Source organism: Hevea brasiliensis, chromosome 14, assembly GCF_030052815.1.
Source record: "Hevea brasiliensis isolate MT/VB/25A 57/8 chromosome 14, ASM3005281v1, whole genome shotgun sequence".
Taxonomy (NCBI): Eukaryota; Viridiplantae; Streptophyta; class Magnoliopsida; order Malpighiales; family Euphorbiaceae; genus Hevea; species Hevea brasiliensis.
Genome location: NC_079506.1, coordinates 85,332,209 through 85,360,012, shown reverse-complemented (window position 1 = coordinate 85,360,012; position 27,804 = coordinate 85,332,209). Strand labels below are relative to the sequence as shown.

The window sequence follows — 27,804 nt, the reverse complement described above, 5'->3', positions numbered from 1 at the left end:
CTGCTTCTTTGGTCTTCGGTCTTCACGTCCTACAGAATTGCAAACCAATAACTCATGATATAGAAATTATTTTTCCTCTCTCCATTCGGATTGTAAATTCCAAATGGTTACACTGATTTTTTAATAACTCGAACTTTTCAACTTTTGCTTTCCACTTCAAGAGAATGGCTAGTCTACTGTGGCTTGCTCACTTTCTCTGCTTCTTTTTGTTTCACTTGCATTTTCAAGCTTCTCTATCTTTTTCTTTTAATTCCTCCTCTGCTGCCATGCTGTGCCAGCATGACCAGAGTCTTGCCTTGCTCCAATTCAAGAAAACCTTTTCCATCACAAGTGATGCCTCTTCCTGGGATTTCCCTTACCCCAAGCCTTATCCAAAGACTGAGTCTTGGAAAGAGGGCACGGATTGCTGCTGGTGGGATGGGGTCACTTGCGACATAGAAACGGGTAATGTAATTGGCCTTAACCTTTCTTCTAGCTTGCTCTATGGTACCATCCATTCTAATAATGCTCTTTTCTTCCTTCCTCATCTCCAAAAGCTTGACCTCTCTAACAATGATTTCAACCGCTCTCAAATTGTACCTCAGTTTGGCCAGTTTTTGAATTTATCATATCTTAACCTAAACTACTCTGTTTTTGAGGGCCGAATTCCACTAGAAATTTCTTATCTGTCTGGTTTGGTTTCGCTTGATGTTTCTAGGAACAATTATTTAATACTTGAAGCCACTACTTTTAATGAGCTTGTTCATAACTTATCCCAGTTACGGGAATTAGACTTGAGTGAAGTAAACATGTCTTTGGTTGCACCTAGTTCCCTGATGAATTTGTCTTTTTCTTTGACATCTCTCAATCTCCATTCTTGTTCATTGGAAGGCAAATTCCCAGATATCAGTCATCTATCTGTACTGGTTTCACTTGATCTTTCTGATAACTATGATTTGATACAAGAAAGCACTTATTTTAAAAAGCTTGTTCAAAACCTAACCCAGTTACAAGAATTGGACTTGAGTGGTGTAAACATGTCTTTGGTCGCACTTAGTTCCTTGATGAATTTGTCTTCTTCTTTGACGTCTCTTAAACTAAGCAGAAGCCAATTGCATGGCAAATTCCCAGATATCAGTCATCTATCTGTACTGGTTTCACTTGATCTTTCTGATAACTATGATTTGATACAAGAAAGCACTTATTTTAAAAAGCTTGTTCAAAACCTAACCCAGTTACAAGAATTGGACTTGAGTGGTGTAAACATGTCTTTGGTTGCACTTAGTTCCTTGATGAATTTGTCTTCTTCTTTGACGTCTCTTAAACTAAGGAGAAGCCAATTGCATGGGAAATTCCCAGATATCAGTCATCTATCTGTACTGGTTTCACTTGATCTTTCTGATAATTATGATTTGATACAAGAAAGCACTTATTTTAAAAAGCTTGTTCAAAACCTAACCCAGTTACAAGAATTGGACTTGAGTGGTGTAAACATGTCTTTGGTTGCACTTAGTTCCTTGATAAATTTGTCTTCTTCTTTGACGTCTCTTAAACTAAGGAGAAGCCAATTGCATGGGAAATTCCCAGATATCAGTCATCTATCCAAATTGGTTTCATTGGTCCTCTCCCACAACAATTTTAATGGTGAGATTCCCTCCTCATTTGGAAACCTTAAACAGCTTCGTACTTTGAGCCTCCGCAACAGCAGTCTCGGTGGTCAAATTCCATCCTCACTTGGAAGCCTTAAGGAACTCTTTATATTGGACCTCTCCTATAACAATTTTAATGATGAGATTCCCTCCTCATTTGAAAACCTTAAACAACTTGAAGAAATGTACCTCAGCAACAACAATCTCAGTGGTCAAATTCCATCCTCACTTGGAAGTCTTAAAGAACTTTTTTTATTGGGTCTCTCCTACAACAATTTTAATGGTGAGATTCCCTCCTCATTTGAAAACCTTAAACATCTTCTAATTTTGGACCTCAGCAACAACAATCTCAGTGGTCAAATTTCATCCTTACTTACGGGGCTTAAAGACATCTTCTTATTGGATCTCTCCGATAACAATTTTAAAGGTGAGATTCCTTCCTCATTTGAAAACCTTAAACAACTTCAAATTTTGGACCTCTAAAACAACAATCTCAGTGGTCAAATTCCTAATTATCTTACAAACTTCAAACTATTTTACAGGTCGCATCACTATCCAAGGAAGCAGGCTTTCAAGTTTAGCATACCTCGATTTATCCAACAACTTGTTACATGGCCCAATTCCAAGTTCAATTTTCAAACTTGTGAGGTTGAGTGTTGTCATTCTTTCATCCAATAAATTGATAGGAGAAGTCTCTTCTGCAGTTTGCGAGTTAAATTCTCTTCAAATTCTTGACCTGTCAAACAATAGTTTGAACGGCTTCATGCCACAATGTTTGGGAAATTTCAGCAACAATCTTTCAGTATTGCACTTGGGCATGAACAAATTCCATGGAACCATCCTTGAATCGTTTTCAATAGGCAACAACTTGAGATATTTGAACTTCAATGGTAACCAACTGCAAGGGAAAATTCCACCTTCCATCTGCAATTGTACAAATTTGGAAATTTTAGATATTGGAAACAATAATATAGATGACACATTCCCCCATTTTCTGGCAACACTTTCGAAGCTACAAATTCTAATTCTAAAATCCAATAAATTTCATGGTTTGGTGAAAGGGACCTCTACCAATTATTCATTCTCAAAGCTACGAATTTTTGACCTCTCCAACAACATGTTTAACGGACCTTTACCTGCAGAGTATTTCAATAATTTCAAGGCAATGATGATCTTTGATTTGAATATGAAATACATGGGAGCACCAAATTATTCTTCATATGATTATTCTGTGAGTCTGACACTCAAAGGCTTAGAGATTGAGTTGGTGAAAATCCAAACACTTCTTACATCCATTGATTTGTCGGGCAATAAATTCACAGGGGAGATCCCACAGTCAATTGGAAAACTTAAATCACTTAAGTTGCTCAACTTGTCTCACAATCAACTCACAGGCAATATTCAACCATCATTGGGGAATTTGAGCAATTTGGAATCTTTAGACCTCTCTTCAAATCTTCTTGTTGGAAGGATTCCAATGCAGTTGACATATCTGACATTTTTGGAAGTGTTTCGGGTTTCAAATAATCAACTTGAAGGACCTGTACCTGAAGGAAAGCAGTTCAACACATTCGATAGCATTTCATATGAAGGAAATTTGGGATTGTGCGGATTTCCGCTAGAAAAATGTGACAATGGGGAGAGGCAACAACCAGCAGCATCAAAAGAAATTGATTCCAAGTCTAAAATTGGATTTGGTTGGAAAGTTGTATCGGCAGGGTATGGATGTGGAGTAATATTTGGTATTGCAATGGGATATGTTGTGTTTAAAACAAGAAAACCTACATGGGTTGTGAGGATGGTTGAAGGTGAAGGGCATCGAAAGTTAAAAAGATTTAGCAATTAATCTTCAAAGGGAAACTTTCAATGTGACTGGTGTTTGCAGGTAATATTTCATGATATTTCTTGCTTTGCATATAATTTCAGGTTAATTAGCTTTCTTTCTTTTTTTTTTTGTTTATCTCTTTTTATATAAATATACTTAAATTGTTTTTTTAGGAAATAAATTATTCTTATTGTTAATTGGCACAATATTTGAGCTTCTTGTTACAAGATTTTATCCATTTACCATGCATTTCTTACAATTCTTTTTTTTTTTTTTTTAATTTTCGACCTTGTTAGGTAGATGAAGAATAACTAAGAAGATGCGGCCAAATGAAGATACGGTCTTAGGTGCATAGCACATGTGAATGTGGGGGCAAATCTAGCACAGTTGTTCTATCATGTATAAATTTATCTTGTTATGCTTCTCTCTTCGTCTCTGTTTTCTACATGTAGAAGTTTTCTTAAAATAATGGAAGTTTTGTATGTCTAAGATTGGGAACTTGTGTTAGATTTTAATTTCTATTTTGTTATCGTTGAGCTATAGTCTGACTATATATTCCTTTATTTTGAATGAAACCCCGATTTGAGCTACAATATATCAATCTTGGACCATATTTGCCGTTTGTTGAACAGGGATCAGTAGTTACATTTTCAGCATATTTATCGTGAGGCCAACTTATGTGCTGATTGACTGGCACATTATGCACATTCTTTTCTAGCTGGATTGATGTGGTTGCAAGACGCTCTTAGCAGAATTCTTTATTTGTTGCAGCATGCGTGACCTTTCAGAAAGTTTGTCCTTTGTTACTCTGTGTGTTTTTGTTTTTCTCTTTATTCATTTTCTAAAAAAAATGAAGATAATAAATTTGTCTTATACCAAACCTAATTAAGTGCAATTGACTTACCGCTATTCAGTTGAATGAAATCACCGAGGTCACACACCAGGTCTATCCAGGGTCCCCTTCAAGATTTGGGATGCCATTGATCATAACCAGGTATATTTGTAGGTTATGATAATATATTACAAGTATATATTTTTATTTATTATAAAATTAAAGAATTAAAATAAGAAATCCCTTCCTACTTTACCTTCTCCTTGGTCATTTCACTTGATACCTAATGAGGCAGGTGCGGAAAAGGAGAAAACAAACCTTGTCCTACCTACTCGTCCTTCTCCTATTATTTTAAGAAAACTCAAAAGAATTCTATCATTTTAAAATATATTTTAAACACAAATTTTATAAAAATATTTTTTTGAATTCCTTTAATTGAATTGTAATCCCTTCGTCCCACAAAGATAAGGCTTACTTATATTTTTACATAATTCAAGAAAATATAGTTAATAAAGTTAAGGTAATAAATTTTGTTTAACTTTTCCCTAACATACTTTCCAATTATACTGCTCCATTAAAAATTAAATAACTTAAACTTTCAAATTATTGTTAGAACTAATGGATATTTTTTTCAATGTATATTATTAAGGACATATTAGTAAACTAATCAATAAACTATCAATTAGTGATTAGTAACATTTGGATTAAAAGCCCAAATTCCAGCCCATGATTATCCTTTGCGCGTGCAACGCCTGAACTTGAAGGTGAAAGTTGAAACATGAAAAATTTGGAATGGCCAATAACATAATCATTTTGAAGAAATTCATGAAAACTGAAACTATTGAAGAATTCTTCCATTACATTTAATTTCTTCTCCTTCGTGGGGTAACTGGCAAGGTAAGATTCCTTTTATCCACCAATAGCTAGAGGAAAACACATCTTCTTTGTATCTTCTGGCACAAGTGAAGATTGCATTGCATATACAATTCCAAAGCTTTAAGCAATAGTAGAAGCGACATGTAGTACGTAGTATAATACTTAATTATATCAAAATCATTGACTTCTCAAGAATAATACTTAATTAAAAATACTATTAGGATTTTCTTCATTTTTATTTATTTTTTTTTTATAGAATTATCTTCATACATTGATGGATTCCTTCTAATGAGGATAAGAGTTTTATTCTAGAGATCAATATAACATAATTAACCGAAATTCATATGAAAAAATTTAAAATGTTTTAACTTTTTAAAACCACAAACATTATAAACATTACAATTTACAAAATTTCAAAGTTTCACAATTAATCAAAAATAAAATATTTCCTAAAAATAAAAAAGAAAATAGACTATAAAACTAATCCACCACTCGAATTTCTTAAAATCAAAATCTCTAAACTTGAAATTGCTATAGCATATGCATACATATTTGCATTAGTTACCTAAATCAGCTGATTACTATGTTTAAAGGGATAAGGAACAAGAAGTTCTCGAGACTTTCCCTAATTGTACAAATTGTGAGTTTATCACCTGTATGGTGAAAGTTATTTAATAGAATGGGCTATCTCTTGCTTTGTGATCCACCAAATATTATATAGTCTTCAGACCTCCTTTGAATACTTTAAAAAAAAAAAAAAAAAAACTAATCATTACCTTGTGACACGTCACATTAACTGGTTAGGAGCTATTTTGCGTCATGGAACACTTGAACTTCAGTTTAATGTTAGTTGGATGGTGAGGACATTATCTCTTTCAGCAACTTTGTCAAGATCTCACTTCAGTTGGTTCAAGGGCTATCTTTAATATATATCATAATTTATTCATTGATCATTTTTTTTAATTAATTAAGAAAATTAAGTGCTCTAATTAATGTCTTGAAAATTACAGAATTAATGATATATCAATCTACAAATTATGGGCCGATATCTATATAGAGTAAAAGGTTATGATTATGTGCAATCTGTTTTAATTAATTAAAATACTAAAGTTAGAAATTGCACATTTATGCATTTTAAGAAGTTCAAGGATAATTAATACAATAAAAAGTTGTATTAGGGAGGTCTAATGGTCGGGTTTAAATGAGCAAGGCATGCTAAGTTTGTTTTGACTTTTTGATTAATAATATATATGCTTATCAAAAAAAAAAATTCAAGGATTTAACTATATGTTTAAATAAAATCTAGAAATATTGCGTACAATAACATTTGAAATAACTGATAGAATAATCTATTCAGCAGTGAACCTTGAACGACATTAATGGTATTGTGCTTGGTCTCTTTACATCGGAGAAGAATCATTTTTTTTTTTTCTCGTATGTGTTGGTAATATCAACCTTTGTAATTAAAAGGACAAAGCTTAATAGTATTAAAATCGTCTCTAAAATTATGAATTTTTAAGTTTCAATCAAAATTAATTGTAAAAAAGAAAAATGCTTGTAGTGACTTGAGAATCCATCAAATTAAATGCTTGTGGAAATAAATGTCATAAAAATTAAATTCCACTTGTTATGCTTAAAAAATGGTGTAGAATATGGTGAAAAATAGAGTTAAGTCATTATTCAAATTAGAAATTGATTGATATTATCTAATAATCAAAGAAAAACCAAGTCAAACTCGAGAATCCATCTAGTTATATGCTTGTGAAAATAAATGTCATAAAAATTAAATTCCACTTGTTTTGCCTAAAGAATGGTGTAGAAAATGGTGAAAAATAGACTTAAGTCATCATTCAAATTAGAAGTAAATTGATGTGTCAAACTTGAGAATCCATCCAATTAAATGCTTGTGGAAATAAAGGTCATAGAAAATAAATTCTACTTGTTTTGTATAAAGAATCGTGCAGAATATGATGAAAAATAAAGTTTACTCATCATACAAATTAGAAGTTGATTGATATGTCTAATAATCAAAGAAAAGCAAAGCCAGAAAATATGTTTAACTTTAATTTTTATGCACCAAAGAATTTGGTCTACCATTGCCACATGCGAATGAAGGCTTATTATGTTATTAATCACAGTCTTGGTGGCTCTATTCTGATGGAGATACTCCTCTAATTAGAAGTAGATATATTTTAATTTTAATTAAGATATTTAAAATTTGAATGTCATTTATCATTATATAAAATAAACTAAGCAAAAATAGATTGATTTTGGAAGAAATTTGAAAGAGTGTCCATTTACGTCCATAGAACTCTTTCAAATTTCTTCCAAAAGGTGGTATATCATTATATACCATTTTCACTTTATTTGCAAATTTAACTGAGCCAAACTAAACTTCCTTAAGCTTAGGCCCGAAGGCGCTGAAATTTCATTATTCTTTATCAATTCAGATTCTCTACTGCAGCTTCATTATTTATTTTTTTTCCTTCAGACAGAAAAAATTAATAGTCAGTTGGGCGTTTATTCCATGACTCCAAATAGAGTTCATGGCTTAACGCATAGCAATTAGCAATCTAAATCACTGTTTTTTTCCCCACCACTTGACGGGTGGTGTAGTTTTCAACCCAAACCAACCCACCCCAAGAAATGGTGTGGAAATTTGACCTAATGTGTAGGTGTGTCAATGAAGTTCTTAAATTTTTTTTATTAAAATTTTATAATTGAAAATGACAAATTAAGTCACTGCTTTAATCTTTAGAAAATGGACAAGGGAAAATAGAGTGTTGAAGGCATTAAAATTCATGACTTGGTCTTCAAAGCCATACTTATCAGATAATCGGTTTACAGGCCCCATCCCTTTCCAATTAGGCAGGTTTTCATATCTATATCGTCTACATTGGTCCAATAACATCTTAAATGCAACAATACCCCCGTCTCTGTTTACCCTACCTCATTCAGGTCCAGTCCAAGATAATCTATTGAGTTATATTGATTTGAGCAATAACAAGTTGCACGGCCCAATTCCAAGTTCAATTTTCAAATTTGTAGACTTGTCTCATTCTCTCTTCCAACAAGTTGATAGGAGAAGTGTCTTCTGCAGTTTGCAATCTAAAATTCCTTGAAATTCTTGACTTGTCAAACAATAGTTTGAACGGCTTCATCCCACAATGTTTAGGAAATTTCAGCAACACCCTTTCAGTATTGCATCTGGGCATGAACAATTTCCATGGAACCATCCCTGAAATATTTTCCATTGGCAACAACTTGAGATATTTGAACTTTAATAGAAATCAATTGCAGAGAAAAATTCCACTGTCCATCTCCAATTGTAAATATTTGGAAATTTTAGATCTTGGCAACAATAATATAGATGACACATTTCCTCATTTTCTAGAAACTCTTCCGAAGTTGCGGGTTTTAGTGCTGCAATCCAATAAACTCCATCGTTTGGTGAAAGGGTCCTCTGCTAGTTATTCTTTCTCAAAGCTACGAATTTTTGACCTCTCTCATAACATGTTTACTAGACCTTTACCTGGTATTTCAATAATTTCAAAGCAATGATGAACTTTGATTTGAAAATGGAATACATGGCGGCACCAAATTATTCTTATGATTATTCCGTGTGTTTGACATTCAAAGGATTAGAGATTGAGTTGTCCAATCACTTCTTACAACCATTGATTTGTCAAGCAATAAATTCACTGGAAAAATTCCACAGTCGATTGGAAAACTTAAATCACTCAAGCAGCTCAACTTATTTCACAATCAACTTATAGGCAATATTCAACCATCATTGGGTAATTTGAGCAATTTGGAATCACTAGACCTCTCTTCAAATCTTCTTGTTGGAAGGATTCCTACGCAGTTGGTAGATTTAACATTTCTCCAATTATTTCGAGTTTCACATAATCAACTTAAAGGACCTATACCTGAAGGAAAGCAGTTCAACACATTTGATAATGCTTCATATGAAGGAAATTTAGGATTGTGTGGATTTCCACTAGAAAAATGTGACAATGGAGAGAGGCAACAACTAACAGCATCAATAGAAAATGATTCCAAGTCAATTTGGATGGAGAATTGTATTAGTAGTGTAACACCCTCACTTTAGGTAGTTCGTACGTTCTACTGTTCCGGTGACCAATGTCTGTCCGGACAGCTAAAATGTCTGAAACTATATTTAGACTAGAGTGATTAGTCATAAATAGACCAAATAATGGTAAGAAAAATTAAGTAAAAATTTTAGAAATAAAATACAATGAAGTAAAATGAGCCAGTGTCCTAGCGATGGGTAACCTAACGGGAAGTTGTTGTCTTCACAGCTAATAGCCCTAAATCCGAGGGAAATTCCGTGAAATAATTTTTGAGACTCTAGAGAAGAGTCATTGAGGTTTCGATGGCATTAAGATACCAAGAAAATGCTTAGAAAAATTTTTAAATCAGTACAAACAATTTTAGTCCATTAAGCAAAACGAATGGCATTTTGGTCATTTGACTTCAGAGACGATTTTTGACCAACTTGTCCATTTATGTAAGTGAATTACATGACATAAAATATGAATAAAAAATTTATGAAAATTAAATTGAAAATGAGTAGAAAAGAAAAGAAAAGAAAATGAATTAAAATGGGACTTATGACATCACTATGATGTCATTTAAAAAGCTCCACCCAATCACCATTTGACAAACTAATAAAAAGGGATAAAAATGAAATAAAGATGAGATAAAAACAAAATAAATCAGCTGCCTTCTTCACCATAGGTGCCAAACCAAAGAGAAAGAGAGAGAGAGGGAGAGAATCCACCATTGTTGATCAAAACTTCTCACAAAAATTCCTTGATAAATCACCATAAAATTTTGAGCTTTCTTCACTAAACCTTCTCCTCACACCTTAAATCACCTCTAGGCAGCCATTAGAAGTAGAAATTGTGAAGATTTACAAGCTCAAGTAGGAGCTCCAAAGAGGTTAGTGTCCATTTTCTTTATCTTTCTTTAAATTCATGTCTAGGAAGTTGAATTACATTGCAAATTTTGAGAAATTGAAGTGAAAACCTTTGATATGCACACTTTATATTTTCGGTAGCCATAAAGAGGTTAGGACTTTGATGAATTCTTTGAATTAAAGTGATATATTGGCTGCCCTTAACATGAGTTTTATGATTAACACAATAATTGGGGGCTTAATGTATGAATTGGAAACCTTGGTCAATTAAGGTTAGGGTTTTGAACCAATAATTAGGGGTTGATATAATTGAGTATGAATTGTTGTTTTAATGGTCAATTAATGACCATTTTTTGTAGTTTGAACTGAAATTGGAGTGACTTGGGACATTAATTAGAGGAAAGGTGAGGCTGCCTCATGAGTGCATTCTGGACCTTTTGAGTCCAGTGTGCTTATGGGGTTATAACTCAAACTATGTAACTCCAATTAGTGCAAGACCAATTGGAGATGAAACTAGACACATAATGCAACATTTTTTGTGAAGATACCATACCCAGAAAACCACAATAGAATGGCCTAAAAATTGACTTAATCCGGGTAATACACATTCTGCCATGGGCAAAATGATTAAATGTTCATTTGGTCATAATTCAGTATAGAAATGTCCAATTGAGCTAAATTTTATATTAATAGAAATTTTAGACAATTTAGGACAACTTTTATAAAGAACACCACCTCAAATTTTGACCATAAACCATCTGAAATGCTGGCCACAGATAAGGTACCAAAACTGCCAGAACACATTCTACCCAGAAATTCTGGGTGGATACCAATCCGGCTAGCCTTGCTAAAATTAGCATAGCTTGAGCTAGAAAACTCCAAATGGAGTGATTCAAAAAGGGAATTAGAGAAGACACATAAGGAACAGCTTTCATGAAGAAAATTTTATCAAATTTTTACTGTAGCTAGGTTCAATGGAACAGTGAATTTGGATCTCAAATTCTGAAAATTTGAAATAAAACCTAAGAGGCTAGGAATTGAGTTTGGCAATCAATGCCAACAAAAATAAAATGCAAAATATGGTATCTTGGTGAACTTAGGCTTAACAAATCTATTATGAATTAAAAAGTCAACCTTTGAAGGGAAATGGTTAAGTAAATAGTAACTACCAAAAACTTAAGTTGCTAATGGGATTAATGGTATCCCACTTAAAGGATTTAATGTATACCTAAATTATGAGAATAGGCAGATGGGAATTGTATCCTCACCACAAATAGAACTTGGGAGACATTGTTAATATATTTTGAAATGTGGTTTGTAAATCAATATAAATAAAAATGTTGAACCTAGGGACATGTAAAATGATGTAATAAATTAGATAAGGAATTATAAAATGAAAAATAGATAATATAATTAATAAATTGTGAATTATATAAATGAAATTCATCAATATATGCATTAGATAAAAATGAGTCTAGATATTATATTTCCATTAGGAAATAAAGTTTAGAATGTTACAACAAATATATATAATAGAATATATAATGAAATAATTGACCCATTAATATTAAATGGTACGTGAGAGAAAATAAGGGGAATTATGAATACTTAGTAAGTAAAGATATCTCTTGAATTACAAATGATAATTCATATAAATTTTCAAATGAATACATAAATATGTGAATATGACTTTAGTTCTCATTAGGAGAGAAAGGAATAATATTTTGAGTACAATGGTACATGAAGACCATTGTTGTGAATTGTGATCAATATGAAGGATAAAATGAATGTATAAATTATGAGAAATGCATAAATTATGTATAATTGTGATTCAAAAAATTTTATGTTTCCATTGAGAACAGAATTAAGTGATATAAATTGTAATTAAAACTTATAACGAATTAATGATATACTAATGCATATAAACACTTAATGGTACTTATGTGCCCATATATCGCCTAAACATGTGTGTCAGATTGAATAGATTGGTATGCCAATAGGGTATTGTTTTAGCAGTACTGCGTAAGGCTTTATACCTGTATTTATGGCTTTATGCCTGCACTCATGGCTTTTATGCCCGATTACTTGTTATCATGGCTTTTAGCCATACTGACTACATACATGGTTGATGTACCGTATTTCACGTCCCATGGTATGACGGCTCGAGATACCACGGTGTTCAGTGCCAATTACCCACTTATCCAGTTTAGTCAGCCTGTTATAGGTTACTTGGGCAGTGAAATTTATTAAAATAAGTTAAGAATATTAATAATTAAAAATATTAGAAATTAAATAAATGAGTAAGACGACCTAAAATAAATTAGAATAGTTATTTAGTAGAAAGAATTGAAATGAATTGGACCGATATTAAGATTTAATTATTATGAAATAAGCTGAGAATTTTAATTATTATGAAATAATTTGCGGTAACCTAGAAAGTATTGAATGAAATGATAAAAAGATTTGCAATAGAGATATAACTTAAATAAGTATTACAAATATATTTTTTTTATAATAATATAAAGTTAAGAATAATAATATTCTTAGAATTTTCGGGGATTGTATATTACTACTGTGACTTTAAAAATAAATTGCTTCTTAAGAGAAATAAATTGAACGAAAGATAGTTGATACTAGAAGTATTATATTAAATCAGATTAAATTTCAGAGTATCCAAAGTATAATCAATTTCTTTCTTTATTTGTATATATTATTTTCTTGTTATATTATTGCACCACTAAGCAGCAATGCTTAGCGCGATGAATTGTTTCTTTCATGCAGGTACTGAAACTAAAACCTAGTGGACATTTGACTGGGATTTTTGGAGTCCAGATCTACAGAAGTGTCAGAAGTGTTTAAAGGTGTCACCTCCTCAGCAATGCATGTAAATAGGGCTCACATTAGTCATATTATATATTTTGTGTATTATAATTATTTCATATGTTGTAATGCAATCGAGGAAATTGTATTTAATATGTATGGAATGTAAATTAATAGATTAGCTCTTTCATCTGAAATTAATTTGTATATTATGTAATTTATGAACTTGTATAATTAGTTCGTATGTTATGTAAATTAATGAAAATGTGAGAATTTCTATATATAAATCGTGCATTAATGAATATGTATGGAAATGAATGTATTTGTACAAATGAGTATGTGAATTGCAAAAATTGAATGTGAGATGAATATTACGAGTATAAATGATATTTTCATTGTAAAATATTATTGAAAATTTCAAGCAGGTGAATAGTAAAATACGTCAAACGGTTTTAGAATAGGGGAAACTCCATCAGTTTCTCCTTAGAAAAATATAATTTGATTTTAAAATATAACGAGAACCAAAATCATTAAAGGAATAAAGTAAGATAAAGTAAAATAAAATAGGGTACTCTGGCACCAAATGTGCCACGTCTTGCTCGGCTACACTGTAGATGGGTAAGGGGTGTCACAAGCAGGGTATGGATGTGGAGTAATATTTGGTGTTGCGATGGGATATGTTGTGTTTAAAACAAGACAACCTATATGGTTTGTGAGGATGGTTGAAGGTGAAGAGCATCGAAAGCCAAAAAGATTCAACAATTAAGATTGTTTCTCCAAAAGAAACTTTTCAATGCAATTTGTATTTGCAGGTAATATTTTGTGATGCTTCTTGCTTCATATATAATTCATCTTAATAAGCTTTCCTTTTATCTTTTTATTTAAATATACTTAATGTTTTTTAGGAAATAAATTATTCTTATTGTTAATTAGTACTATATATGATTTTGTTATTGTAAGATTATATCCATTCAGCATAAATTTCTTACAATTCTTCCTCTTCTTTTTTTTATAAATTTTGTACCTTGTTAGGCAAATGAAGCATAACTAAGAAGATGCGAAATTATTGCCAAATTAAATGAAGATGCAGTCTCAAATGCTTAGCGCATATGAATGTAGCGGCAAATGTAGCACAATATTTCTATCATGTATAAATTTATCTTGTTATGCTTCTCTTTTTCTCTCTGTTTTTGTAGGTAGAAAAGTTTTCTTTGATATGCTATTCCCATTATTTGGAATAAGCCTCCAAGCTCTCTTTGTAATGTTTTATTTAAGGATGTTTTCCAGATTTTTTCACTTAACACTGTAGGTTTTAGGTTGGATGTAAGTGGAGAGTCTATTGATCGGAATAGTATGGACCTATTTTGTTAAATTTTTCCTGAATTTTATTAATAATATTATTTAATTTCAAAAAAATAAAGTGGGAGTTGACGTAGGAATTCATTTTAATTTAGATGTTATGTTTAGGCTGAGTTCAATTTCTGATTGGCCTTAATTATATGTTGGTAGGTTAGTTTTATTCATTTTTTCAATTATCTCCAAACACATTAAACTAATCGATTTATTTAGACTCTTTTATTTATTTATTTATTCTCTTTTTCCTCCATAGCTTTAATGAATTTTATTATTTTAATATTTATTTCAAGCAATGAACTTTTTTTTATAAAAGTACTTAAATTAAATTCTTTTAATACACTAGAATTAAATTCTAATACAATAGAATTTGGTCACTTCTTCTTCTTCCTTTTTTCACTTGTTTTTCTTAATTTTTTTTTTTAAATTTTGAATTCCTCCTCTTCTGCAATGTTGTGCCTTTATGATTAGAGCCATGCCTTGCTCCATATGAAGAAAACAATTCCATTAAAATTGTTTACAATCTTAAATGAATAATATTTTTTATGAGTCGTTTAATCAATGAAAGAATACAATCACAAGTAATCTCGTTAATTATGTTTATGAACCTTCGATCAACCATCTCCCTCCCTCCTCACTCCTCACTCCTCACTCACTCTCCTCCACTCCCTCACTTCCAGACAGAGACCCACAGACTGCACTGTCTCTTAGGGCTTGCGTCTTGCGCTCGTGGTGTTTCTCGGCTTGCCTACTGCTCTGGCCTTGGTCGCCCCTGTGTCTCGATTGTATTGTTAGCTTTGTTGGTTTACCGTTTGTATGTTTGCAGCATTTCCAGATCTGGTCTTTTGGTCGACGACTCGGCGTTGGAATAAAAATTGGGGTCTCCAAAATTGAAGTACCAGGTTTGAAGAAAATGAACAAATTGAAGTGAATGTGTAAACGATTTTGAATGTGTGAATGCATAATTGAAGTGACTCTGTGATTTTGAATTTCGTATGAATGTGGAATTGAAGTGACTACGATTTTGAATGTTTGAATCAATTCTGTGTAAAGTAAATGTAATCCTATGATTTTGAATCAATTCTGTGTTTAATTCAATGAATTATTTGATGTTTATTTGCTTTGATTTTGAGTTTTATTATGGCTCTGTGACTGAGATCTGAGAATGAAGAATGGGAGACTACTGTAACTGATAAGTGAGAAAATTTGTGAAAGAAAAGGGAGATAAAATGGAAGAAGAAGAACATAACTTTTTAAATCGGACCGAACCATTTATTTTGGACTGGTTCGGTTAGGCTATTTTTATATTTCAACTCGATTCTAATTTTTATTGAATTTCGATATTGAACCCAACTGATGCAATGCACGTCCTCTCTCGTCCTCTGGTCCGGTTTGCTTACAAACTCAACACTTTTGGGCTCCGTTTTCCAAATCCCAATTTTGGAATCTACTCCTAAAATTCTTAATTTCTCTCTATTTTCTGTTACTTCTAAATTGCAATGTCTCTCTAAAATCTAAAAAAGAAGTAAAAAAAGGTCTCTGTGCTGGATCTTTGACTACATCCATGGAGGATTCTTACAGCAACCTCCCTACGAGCCATTTACTGGGCTCTGTTCCTCTAAGCACTGGTTTTTAACCATTGGCTATGATTGATTATATGCGGAATTCGTACACACATTTGTGCTCATGTATATGGAATTCGTACACACATTTATTTGTTGATATTCAAGGATGTAGATATTACTGCATTTATATGGAATGAGAATGCATGAGCATTTTTACTGAACCTCTCTTTCAGAATGGGACAATAACGTTCCTTTGCCGGATGATAATAAACCCATTTTCACTCAGCTGGTTTTCAAATCGTGTGTGTTGCTCATGTACATTGTATATTCCAGGTGACTTCCCTGGCAGACAAAGACCGTCAAATTAAATAGGATTATTGGAAAGCAAAAAGTGGAAAGCCCAAAAACGACTGGAAAATTTGTTGGGTTATTTGTTATTGTTTTCTTCTTTTTTTTTTTTTCTGCAATTTGCTAATGAAGAATGGGGCATATTTACTTGCCATTAGGTCAATGAATAATGGAGTTTCTTGCAAGACTGGAATTCGATTAGTTCAACTCAAAACCGAAATTGATGAAAATTAATTTTGAATTAAATCAGAATTAGCAAATTTATTTCAATTTCAGAATAAAATTATATTTTTTTTTGTCTACTTTTATTTGTGGTTTAAGGTTTTCATACGGAAATTGAGAAAGTAATTAAATAACTTAAATTATACTCCTTTCATCTCATAAATACACGCTTACTTTTCTTTTTCATTTGTTCTAAATTATAGATCACTTTCTTTTTTAAAATATTAGTTTATTTATTAACTCACTAATATGCCTATCTATTAAACAAAGTAAATTTATTAGTTCCAAAAATAATTTAGTAATATGAATAATTTAATTTTTAATTGAGCAACATGAGTGGAGGATATATTAGGGAAAGACTAGATAAAGTTTATTATTTTAACTATATTAAATATATTTTCTTAATCCGCTAAAAATAGAAACAATTCTATTTTTATGGGACGGATGAGGTAATAAAATACTTTTTAATTTGATTAAATTACTCTTTATCTCACCTAATTAAGAGAGACAAGAAGATTATAAGATGAGTTTTAAAAATTGTAAAAATAATTATTGTATTTAGTAAAAATAAGAGTAAAATTGAAAAAAATTAATTAATACTCTTTAGAGGTGTTCAATTAGGTTTATAAATCGGTCAAACCTACTTATATATAGAAAGTCATAAGTAGAGGGTGTTTGGTTTGGCTTATAAGTTGGTTAAGCTTACTTATAAGTAGAAAATTATAAATAGATTAGTGTTTGGCTTTGATGATAAATTAAAAAATTACTTAAAATAAGTGAAAAGTAATAAGAAATGTACCTCTTACTTATGGCTTATCTATATATTTTAAAACTATGCTTTGACTAAGTAAAAAATTATATTATTTTAATAAGTTTTTAAAATATTAATATTATCATCATTTTAACAACCACAACACTTAATAATATATATATATATATATATATATATATATATATATATATATATTTTACTATTATTATTTTAACAAATTAAGTTACTTTTAAACGTCTTTTAACCAAATCTTAAGCTATTTAAAAATTAATTTTAAATAATTTTATCAAATAATTAATTATTTATTTTTAAATTAACTTATAATTTAAAAAATCTATTTTAAATCAAAAATTAAAATAAGTATCCAAGTCAAACACCCTCACCTTCTCAAAACCTTCTCAAAATGATAAATAATTTTGGACAAAATAATATTTAAAAAAAACAAACAAAAGCGGACAGATTAAGTAATATAAAAACAATTTAAAAATTTTAATCATTGAATTTGATTAAAATTAAAATAATGTAAACAAAAAAAAAAAAGACTTTACAATTGATGGAGAGACATCCCAACCAAGTATTATTATTTTTATTTTCTTAAATTTTGAATTGAAACCATGAAGCCAATGGGTGACCACCTCAACTTGAATTTCCATAGGAAAGGTTATAAAAGGAATTAACTGGGGCTTTCCTTTTCCAAAGTCAAGATATTAATAATTAAAATTTTCATTTTTCTATACTGAGGACTGTTCTTTTCTGCACAGCAATTTCTGTGGCTTGACTCTACTCACCATCCCTCCGAAGACTTGCTATTTCTCAATGACTTTATTCCCATTTGGACCACAAGTCTATTGATCTGTTATAAATAATAGTAAATTTAAGACCTCGCTTTCCCCTCTCCCTGCATTGACCTAAATAATAATTCAAGCTCATTTCGGAAAATTTAATTTAATGTGTAAATAATTTTCACAACAATATAATTTTATTATTGCAAACGAGAGAATTGATTAAATATTAATTAATTGAATTAAATTTTTATAAAATTTTAGATTCCAAACAAAAAGATTGTATTAACAAGTGTCATGATGAAGATGTGTATAGCATGTACAGGCAAACGAGTAAAAACAACTAAAGAATTTTAGTGATATAATCTCATATTTACTAATTCTTAAAATAGAAAATTAAATTGTAAGTTCCTTATAAAATAATAAATAATAAAACTAAAATTAAACTTTAATTTCGAAATTTATAACATTTCATTTAAAATAGAATTGCCATTCTGTATCATCAAGTTCCTCATTCGGTTCCTTCACAGTGTAGAGAACATGAACCATTTTACTATTTGTATGGTGCAATTATATTCATTATTAGGTATTTTAAACTATCAAAATCTAAGTTTGATATCTATATTTATTTCAACTAATTAAGAGAGGGAGGTGATAAGATGGATTTTAGAAAATTATAGAAATAATTATTGCATTTAATAAAGATAAAGGTAAAATTAAAAAAAAAAAGTAATACTCCTTAGAGGTAATCAGTTTGGTTTATAAATTGATCAAACCTTATCATAGATAGAAAGTTATAAGTAAATTAATACTTGATTTGTCTTATAAATTAAAATAACTACTTAAAATATGTCTAAAATAATAAGTAAAATACCTTATTTATTATTTATTTACTTATTTTAAAACTACTCTTTAACCAAATAAAAAAATATATCATCCTAATAATTTTTAAAAATATCAACACTCTCCTTATTTTAACAACTACAAACATTTTAATAAAATCCTCCTTGCTTATATATATATAAAAAAAGACACACAACACTCAACGATATATCTTTTTAGTTGTTTTGACAAATTAAGTTACTTTTAAGTACATTTTAATCAAACACTTAAACTATTTAAAACTATTTAGGAAATATGAAAATAATTCAATAAATTCAATTAAAAATTGCCACTTGGCATAAAATGTGATAGCTTTGAAATTAGCACCAGGGATAACCTGCTCGCTTTAATTCAATTAAAAATTGCCACACTAACTATTTATAGGCAGAGATAAAGAAAATTCAAATCATAATTAATTAGGTCATTAAACCGTTGTTAATTAAAAGAAGTTATTCTTTAACTGAAAGAATTTTAATGTTAATATTTAACTAGGGATAAACCAATGTTAATTAAAAAAAAGTTATTTTTTAATTGAAAGAATTTTAATGTTACTATTTAAATAGGGATAACCGCCAAAAAATTTGTATTTTTCAATATTTGCATTTCTTTCCTATACTATAAAAATTGCCAATTAAACCTTGAACCTTTTAACCCTTACTAATTCTACTTACCGTTAATAAAACCGTTATCTCACTAATGGAAACGCCACGTTAGCCGCCACATCAACTACTACAACATGCCAGTGATATGGTATGATTGGTAAAAATTGAAAAGTATACGGTTTAATTGGCAATTTAATCAATATAGGCTATAATTGCAAAAAATTGAAAGTGCAGGGTTTTTCTGCCAATTTCTTCTACAACTATTAAAATTAAAATATAAATTATTAATTATTAATTATAAATATATTTTATGTAGATAATTTTCATATGTACTTTACACGTTGCCAACCCTGACATAATGTAAAGACTAAAAAATACATTTTCCTTAAATATTTACTATTAAAGTTATATACAATTAATTAAAATATATACAACAACAATCACAATTAAGTTTCTAAAACTAGTTAAAATTGGTTATATAAATCAATTTTCTCCATTCAATCATCTTCGAAGCCAATTTTGCATCAATATTTAAAGGTTATAATTTTTGTTATTATTACTTCCTTTCATATCATTTTTGGCCTTCTCCATTTTCATTTTCATTTCTTTCACCATTATTTTATCATATTTTAGTGTTAAATCATTTTTAGATCAAGTAAATTAATCCAAATCAAATTGTTAATTAACTCTTAATTTTAAAAGTAATTTGAATTTTGTATAAATTAAAATAGATTGGAAAAATTGCCAAAAAAAAACCATATACTTATACATAATTAACAATTATACCCATACTAAAAAAATTACTAATTAAACCCAATACTTTTTAATTCTTACTAATTGTACCCTACCGTAGCGTGATGTAACAACTAACATTTCGTGACATCTAACGTGGCTCTCTTTTAGTGAGATAATGGTTTTGTTAATGGTAGGGTAGAATTAGTAAAAGTTAAAAAGTTTAGGGTTTAATTGATAATTTTTATAATATGGAGTAGAATTGCAAAAATTTGAAAAGTACAGGGTTTTTTAGACAATTATCCCTTTAAAATATTAAAACTCTAAAACGTTAGCCATAAACTTTAATTAAATAAGTTCGCAATTGCTTTCAAATCAATAGTCCTAATGGCCATAAGTTTTTTTAATGACCATAAGTTATTCTTTATTTATAGGAACAATAATTATAATAATAATAATAATAAATGTGTTTAAAAATATTTCAAAGTAAAAATGAGCTTTGATTTTATTGTTATTGACGTTTTCAAATTAAAAATTAAGAAACATGATATTGGATCATAATTATATTTATTATTTAATATTTTTCCATTATTTAAATTTGAAAGATCAAATTAATTAAGGATTCTATTTAAAAAATTAAATTCTATAATAATTATATATATTATAACTATTTAAAAAATAAAAAAATTCAATAAATTCAATTTAAAATTGTCACTTGGCATAAATGTGATAGTTTGGAATTCTATATGACAACATCAGGGAGAAAATCTGTTTGTTTTATATATATATATATATATATATATATATATATATATATATATATATATATATATATATAATGTTGATATTTTTAAAAATTATTAGGATAATGTAGTCTTTTATTAAGTCAAAGGGTAGTCCTAAAATAAGTAGATACGTTCTAAGCTAGAAGGGTATCTTAATTATGACTTCTAATTCATTGTAAATAATTTTTTTTATTTATAAGTCAAATCAAATATTTATTTACTTATAATATTTTACTTATAAATGTGTTCGATCAACTTATAAGTCAAGACTAAATATTTTCTTTATTTTTCTCAAAGTGATAAATAATTGCAGACAAAATAATATTTGGAAAGTAACAAGTAAAACTGGATTGATTGAGCACTTTTAAAAAAATAATAATAATCGAATTTTATTAAATTTAATAAAAAAAGACTTTGCAATTGATGGACGGATATCCCAACCTTTTTTTTTTTTTTTTTTTTATTTTCTTAAATTTGAATTGAAACCGTGAAACCGATGGGTGACCGCCTCAACTTGAATATCCATAGGAAAGGTTACATAAGGGATTGATTGGGGCTTTCCTTTTCCAAAGTCCAGACATTAATAATTAAAATTTTCATTTTTATATTCTGAGGACTGTTCTTTTTCTACACTGCAATTTGTGTAGCTTGACCCTCCCTCCGAAGACTTGCTAATTACCAAAGAATTAATTCCCATTTGGACAACAAGTCTATTGATTTGTCATATATAATAATAAATTTACGACCTCGCTTTCCCCTCTCCCTGTATTGACCTAAATAATAATTCAAGCTCATTTCGGAAAATTTAATTTTATGTGTAAATAATTTCCACAACAATATAATTTTTTTTATTACAAATAAGAGAATTGACTAAACATTAAATAATTAAATTAAATTTTTATAAAATTTTAGATTTTAAACGGGAGATTGTATTAACAGATGTCATGATAAAGATGTGTATAGAATGTGCAGACATACGAGTAAAAACAACAAAATAATTTTAATGATATAATCTCATATTTACTAACTCTTAAAACAGAAAATTAAATTGCAAGTTCTCTATAAATAATAAATGATAGTATGTTATAAATAACAAAACTAAAACTAAACTTTAATTTCGGAATTTATAACATTTTAATAAATAGAATTGCCATTCTATATCAAGAAGTTCCTCATTCGGTTCCTTTACAGTGTGGAGAACATGGCCATTTTACTCTTTGTATGGTGCCATTTAATAATGCTAATGCTATCCTAATTTTTTTTTATACGTAATTTTTTTTTTTTAAATGGCCAAAAATTAAAATCACGGTTGCCTTCTATCTTTGCAAAATGGACAAGGGAAAATAGAATAGTGTTGAAGCCATTAAAATCCATGCCTTGGTCTTCTCGGCCACACTTTTCTCGATAGAAGCAAGTATTATAATGTATTTGTATATATATATATATATATTTTTTTTTTCTTTTTTTTTCAATCCTTTGGTAAGTGATGCTTCAAAAAATTTATACTATCTCTATTTATTTTTATTTGTTGCATTAATTTTTTTTCAAAAAAAAAAAAATATATATATATATATATATATTAACCACATGCGCAATGCAAATTCAGTTTCTTAATTTTTTAAAAAATTAATATATAAAAAAAATAGCTAATAATAATAAATATGGGAAACTGTGATGTAGAGCTACTGATATTTAATTAAGATCAAAGAAAAAAAGGTTGTAATTTGAAGTATTCTTGTTGTTTAAATTAACTTTGGAGTATAAAAATCTAATTTTTTTGTTAGTATAAAGTCCAACTCAATTATAAGAATTGAAGATAGAAAAATAAAAGTTCCATTAAAAAAAATGGTGAAAGAAGAGTGTTTGTTTGCTTCTTTGGTCTTCGGTCTTCATGTCCTACAGACATTACAAACAAATAACTCAAAATATGCAAATTATTTTTCCTCTCTCCATTCGGATTATAAATACCAAAAGCTTACTCTGATTTTTTAGTAACTCAACTTTTCAACTTTAGCTTTCCACTTAAAGAGAATGGCTAGTCTACTATGGTTTGCTCACTTTCTTTCCTTCCTTTTGTTTCACTTGCATTTCCAAGCTGGTTCTTCTCTACCTTTTTCTTTCAATTCCTCCTCTGCACCCATGCCGTGCCAACATGACCAGAGTCTTGCCTTGCTTCAATTCATGAAAACCTTTTCTATTAGAAGTAATGCCTCTTCCTGGGATTTCCTTTACCCCAAGCCTTATCCCAAGACAGAGTCTTGGAAAGAGGGCACAGATTGCTGCTTGTGGGATGGGGTCACTTGCGAAATAGAAACAGGTAATGTAATTGGCCTTGACCTTTCTTCTAGCTTGCTCTATGGTACCATCCATTCTAATAATTCTCTTTTCCTCCTTCATCATCTCCAAAAGCTTGACCTCTCCAACAATGACTTCAACCAATCTCAAATTGTGCCTCAATTTGGCCAGTTTTTGAATTTAACGTATCTTAACCTAAATCACTCTGTTTTTGAGGGCCAAATTCCACTAGAAATTTCTTATCTGCCTGCTTTGGTTTCGCTTGATCTTTCTAGGAACTATGATTTGATACTTGAAACCTCTATTTTTAACGAGCTTGTTCAAAACCTAACCCAGTTACAGCAATTGGACTTGAGTGAAATAAACATGTCCTTGGTCGGACCTAGTTCCTTGATGAATTTGTCTTCTTCTTTGACATCTCTCAAACTCAGCGAATGCCAATTGCAAGGGAAATTCCCAGATATCAGTCATCTATCCAAATTGGTTTTATTGGACCTCTCCTATAACAATTTTAGTGGTGAGATTCCATCCTCATTTGAAAATCTTAAACAGCTTTATACTTTATACCTTTACAACAACAATCTCAATGGTCAAATTCCATCCTCACTTGGAAGCCTTAAGGAACTCTCTTCATTGGTCCTCTTCGACAATGATTTAAATGGTGAGATTCCCTCCTCATTTGGAAACCTTAAACAGCTTCATACTTTGTACCTCAGCAACAACAATCTCAGTGGTCAAATTCCATCCTCACTTGGAAGCCTTAAGGAACTTTCTTTATTGATCCTCTTTGGCAACAAATTTAATGGTGAGATTCCCTCCTCATTTGGAAACCTTAAACAGCTTGATATTTTGGACCTCCACAGCAATAGTCTCAGTGGTCAAATTCCATCCTCACTTGGAAGCCTTAAGGAACTCTCCTTAATGGACCTCTGCTCTAACAATTTTAATGGTGAGATTCCCTCCTCATTTGGAAACCTTAAACAGCTTGGCATGTTGTACCTCCATAACAACAATCTCAGTGGTCAAATTCCATCCTCACTTGGAAGCCTTAAGGAACTTTCTTCATTGATCCTCCTCGACAACAATTTTAATGGTGAGATTCCCTCCTCATTTGGAAACCTTAAACAGCTTCATATTTTGGACCTCCACAATAACAGTCTCAATGGTCAAATTCCATCCTCTCTTGGAAGCCTTAAGGAACTCTCTTCATTGTTCCTCTCTAACAACAGATTTAATGGTGAGATTCCCTCCTCATTTGGAAACCTTAAAACAGCTTAATATTTTGGACCTCCGCAACAATAGTCTCAATGGTCAAATTCCATCTTCACTTGGAAGCCTCAAGGAACTTTCCTCATTGGACCTCTCTTATAACAATTTTAATAGTGAGATTCCCTCCTCATTTGAAAACCTTCAGCAACTTGATGAAATGTATCTCAACAACAACAATCTCAGTGGTCAAATTCCATCATCGCTTGGAAGCCTTAAAGAAATTTCTATTTTGGATCTTTCCTATAACAATTTTAAAGGTGAGATTGCTTCCTCATTTGAAAACCTTAAACAACTTCAAATTTTGGACCCCTAAAACAACAATCTCAGTGGTCAAATTCCTAATTATTTTACAAACTTCAAACAATTTTACAGGTCCCATCACTTTCCAAGGAAGCAGGCTTTCAAGTTTAGTGTACCTCGATTTATCCAATAACTTGTTACATGGCCGAATTCCAAGTTCAATTTTCAAACTTGCGAACTTGAGTGTTCTCATTCTTTCATCCAACAAATTGATAGGAGAAGTCTCTTCTGCAGTTTGCGAGCTAAATTCTCTTGAAATTCTTGACTTGTCAAACAATAGTTTAAACGGCTTCATACCACAATGTTTGGGAAATTTCAGCGACAATCTTTCAGTATTGCACTTGGGCATGAACAAATTCCATGGAACCATCCTTGAAACGTTTTCAATAGGCAGCAACTTGAGATATTTGAACTTCAATGGTAACCAATTGCAAGGGAGAATCCCACCTTCCATCTCCAATTGTATAAATTTGGAAATTTTAGATCTCGGAAACAATAATATAGATGACACATTCCCCTATTTTCTGGAAACACTTTCGAAGCTACAAATTCTAATTCTAAAATCCAATAAATTCCATGGTTTGGTGAAAGGAACCTTTGCCAATTATTCGTTCTCAAAGCTACGAATTTTTGACCTCTCCAACAACCTGTTTAGCGGACCTTTACCTGCAAAGTATTTCAATGATTTCAAGGCAATGATGATCTTTGATTTGAATATGAAATACATGGGGGCACCAAATTATTCTTCTTATGATTATTCTGTGAGTCTGACACTAAAAGGCTTAGAGATTGAGCTGGTGAAAATCCAAACACTTCTTACATCCATTGATTTGTCGGGCAATAAATTCACAGGGGAGATCCCACAGTCAATTGGAAAACTTGAATCACTTAAGTTGCTTAACTTGTCTCACAATCAACTCACAGGCAATATTCAACCATCATTGGGGAATTTGAGCAATTTGGAATCATTAGACCTTTCTTCAAATCTTCTTGTTGGAAGGATTCCAATGCAATTGACATATTTGACATTTTTGGAAGTGTTCCGGGTTTCACATAATCAACTTGAAGGACCTATACCCGAAGGAAAGCAGTTCAACACATTCGATAACACTTCATATGAAGGAAATTTGGGATTGTGTGGATTTCCGCTAGAAAAATGTGACAATGGGGAGAGGCAACAACCAACATCATCAAAAGAAATTGATTCCAAGTCTAAAATTGGATTTGGATGGAAAGCTATATCGGCGGGGTATGGATGTGGAGTAATATTTGGTATTGCAATGGGATATGTTGTGTTTAAAACAAGAAAACCTACATGGTTTGTGAGGATGGTTGAAGGTGAAGGGCATCGAAAACTAAAAAGATTTAGCAATTAATGTTCAAAGAAAAACTTTTCAATGTGACTGGTGTTTACAGGTAATATTTTGTGATATTTCTTGCTTTGCATATAATTTCAGGTTAATTAGCTTTCTTTTTTCTCTCTTTTTATATAAATATACTTAAATTGTTTTTTAGGAAATAAATTATTCTTATTGTTAATTAGCACAACATTTGATCTTATTATTTTAAGATTTTATCCATTTACCATGAATTTCTTACAATTCTTTTTTTTTTTTTTTTGAATTTTCTACCTTGTCATGTAGATGAAGAATAACTAAGAAGATGCAGCCAAATGAAGATACAGTCTTAGATGCGTACACATGTGAATGTGGGGGCAAATCTAGCACAATTGTTCTATCATGTATAAATTTATCTTGTTATGCTTCCCTCTTTGTCTCTGTTCTCTACATATATAAGTTTTCTTTAATAATGAAAGTTTTTGTATGTCTAAGATTGGGAACTTGTGTTAGATTTTAATTTCTGTTTTGTTATCGTTGAGCTATAGTCTGACTGTATATTCCTTTATTTCGAATGAAACCCCGATTTGAGCTACAATATATCAATCTTGGACTATATTTGCCGTTTGTTGAAAAAGGATTGGTAGGTCCATTTTCAGCATATTTATCGTGAGGCCAACTTATGTGCTGATTGACTGGCACATTCCTTTCTAGCTGGATTGATGCGGTTGCAAGAGACTCAGAGTAGATTCTTTAATTGTTGCAGCATGCGTGACTTTATTTTGTTTTTCTCTCTATTCTTTTTCTGTAAAAATGAAGATAATAAATTTGTCTTATTCAAAACCTAACCAATCTAATTAAATGCAATTGACTTACTGCTGTTCAATTGAATCAAATCACCGAGGTCACACACAACATTTAAACAGGTCTATCCAAGCCCCCCTTCAAGATTTGGGATCCCATTGATCATAAACATGGCTCTCCCAATTTGCACCCATATGGACAGGTCTAATGTGAGTACGTAAGCAGCCCAATCAAAAAGAAATTTCACTACATTAATGGTGATGGGGCAAGGATGGTGTAGACTATTGTGAAGAGTGGGCCTTGTGCACCAATAGAGGAGACTATGGCTAGGCGGATTGCTTGTAATTTGGGAGCTTGTGATGTGTACAGGTTGAACTTTGGAGGTTGCTACGTGGTTTGGAACTTGTGTTAGATTTTAATTTCTATTTTGTTATCGTAATTAGGCCAGATCAAGAGCTTAAGTTTGCCAATGAAGTTCGGAAACCACAGAAGCTTTGCATCCGTGGAGTATGTTATAAAGCAAGAGGCACATAATGCAGTTCAAGCACTCTCAAGCACCCATCACTATGGTCGACATTTGGCCGGAAGAGAGCAAAGGAGAGCCCTAAACAGCTGCTAAATTTATTGAAGAGCAAAATGGCTTGCATAATCCAACTAAGTTACCAAAGGAAAGGGAGCACATGGCTGTCTTTGGATGAAGGAGCGATGAAGCACAACTACTTTTATTAATTTGTCTCTAAAAATTTTTCCTCCTTTGAGAGTAATAATTTTATGAAATTTAATATTTAAAATTTATTTTACCACAAATTATGAAAATAGATTAAATGTTGGAG

At 30.7% G+C, this 27,804-nt stretch overlaps 2 protein-coding genes and 1 pseudogene across 2 annotated transcripts; all 3 read left to right on the top strand.

The window, feature by feature from the left end:
• Positions 1 to 164: 164 nt before the first annotated feature.
• Positions 165 to 3,474, top strand: LOC131173043 (receptor-like protein 9DC3). Its single transcript, XM_058134695.1, has 2 exons — positions 165 to 2,055; positions 2,171 to 3,474. The coding sequence occupies exons 1-2, from the start codon at positions 165 to 167 to the stop codon at positions 3,472 to 3,474; spliced, it is 3,195 nt and encodes a 1,064-aa protein (XP_057990678.1).
• A 4,900-nt stretch (positions 3,475 to 8,374) lies between these two features.
• LOC131173042 (receptor-like protein 9DC3) lies at positions 8,375 to 15,207 on the top strand (annotated as a pseudogene).
• Positions 15,208 to 22,997: 7,790 nt separating this feature from the next.
• Positions 22,998 to 27,590, top strand: LOC131173041 (receptor-like protein 9DC3). The gene is made up of 3 exons (XM_058134694.1): positions 22,998 to 24,282; positions 24,903 to 26,168; positions 27,415 to 27,590. Exons 1-3 carry the CDS (start codon positions 22,998 to 23,000, stop codon positions 27,588 to 27,590), a joined length of 2,727 nt encoding a protein of 908 aa, XP_057990677.1.
• Positions 27,591 to 27,804: the final 214 nt, after the last annotated feature.

Coding starts and splice junctions, on each gene's coding strand:
- LOC131173043 (XM_058134695.1), top strand. CDS start 165: ATGGCTAGTCTACTGTGGCTTGCTCACTTTCTCTGCTTCTTTTTGTTT. Junction 2,056..2,170: donor CTCCGATAACAATTTTAAAG/GTGAGATTCCTT, acceptor ACTATTTTACAG/GTCGCATCACTATCCAAGGA.
- LOC131173041 (XM_058134694.1), top strand. CDS start 22,998: ATGGCTAGTCTACTATGGTTTGCTCACTTTCTTTCCTTCCTTTTGTTT. Junction 24,283..24,902: donor CCATAACAACAATCTCAGTG/GTCAAATTCCAT, acceptor ACAATTTTACAG/GTCCCATCACTTTCCAAGGA. Junction 26,169..27,414: donor GTTTGTGAGGATGGTTGAAG/GTGAAGGGCATC, acceptor TATCGTAATTAG/GCCAGATCAAGAGCTTAAGT.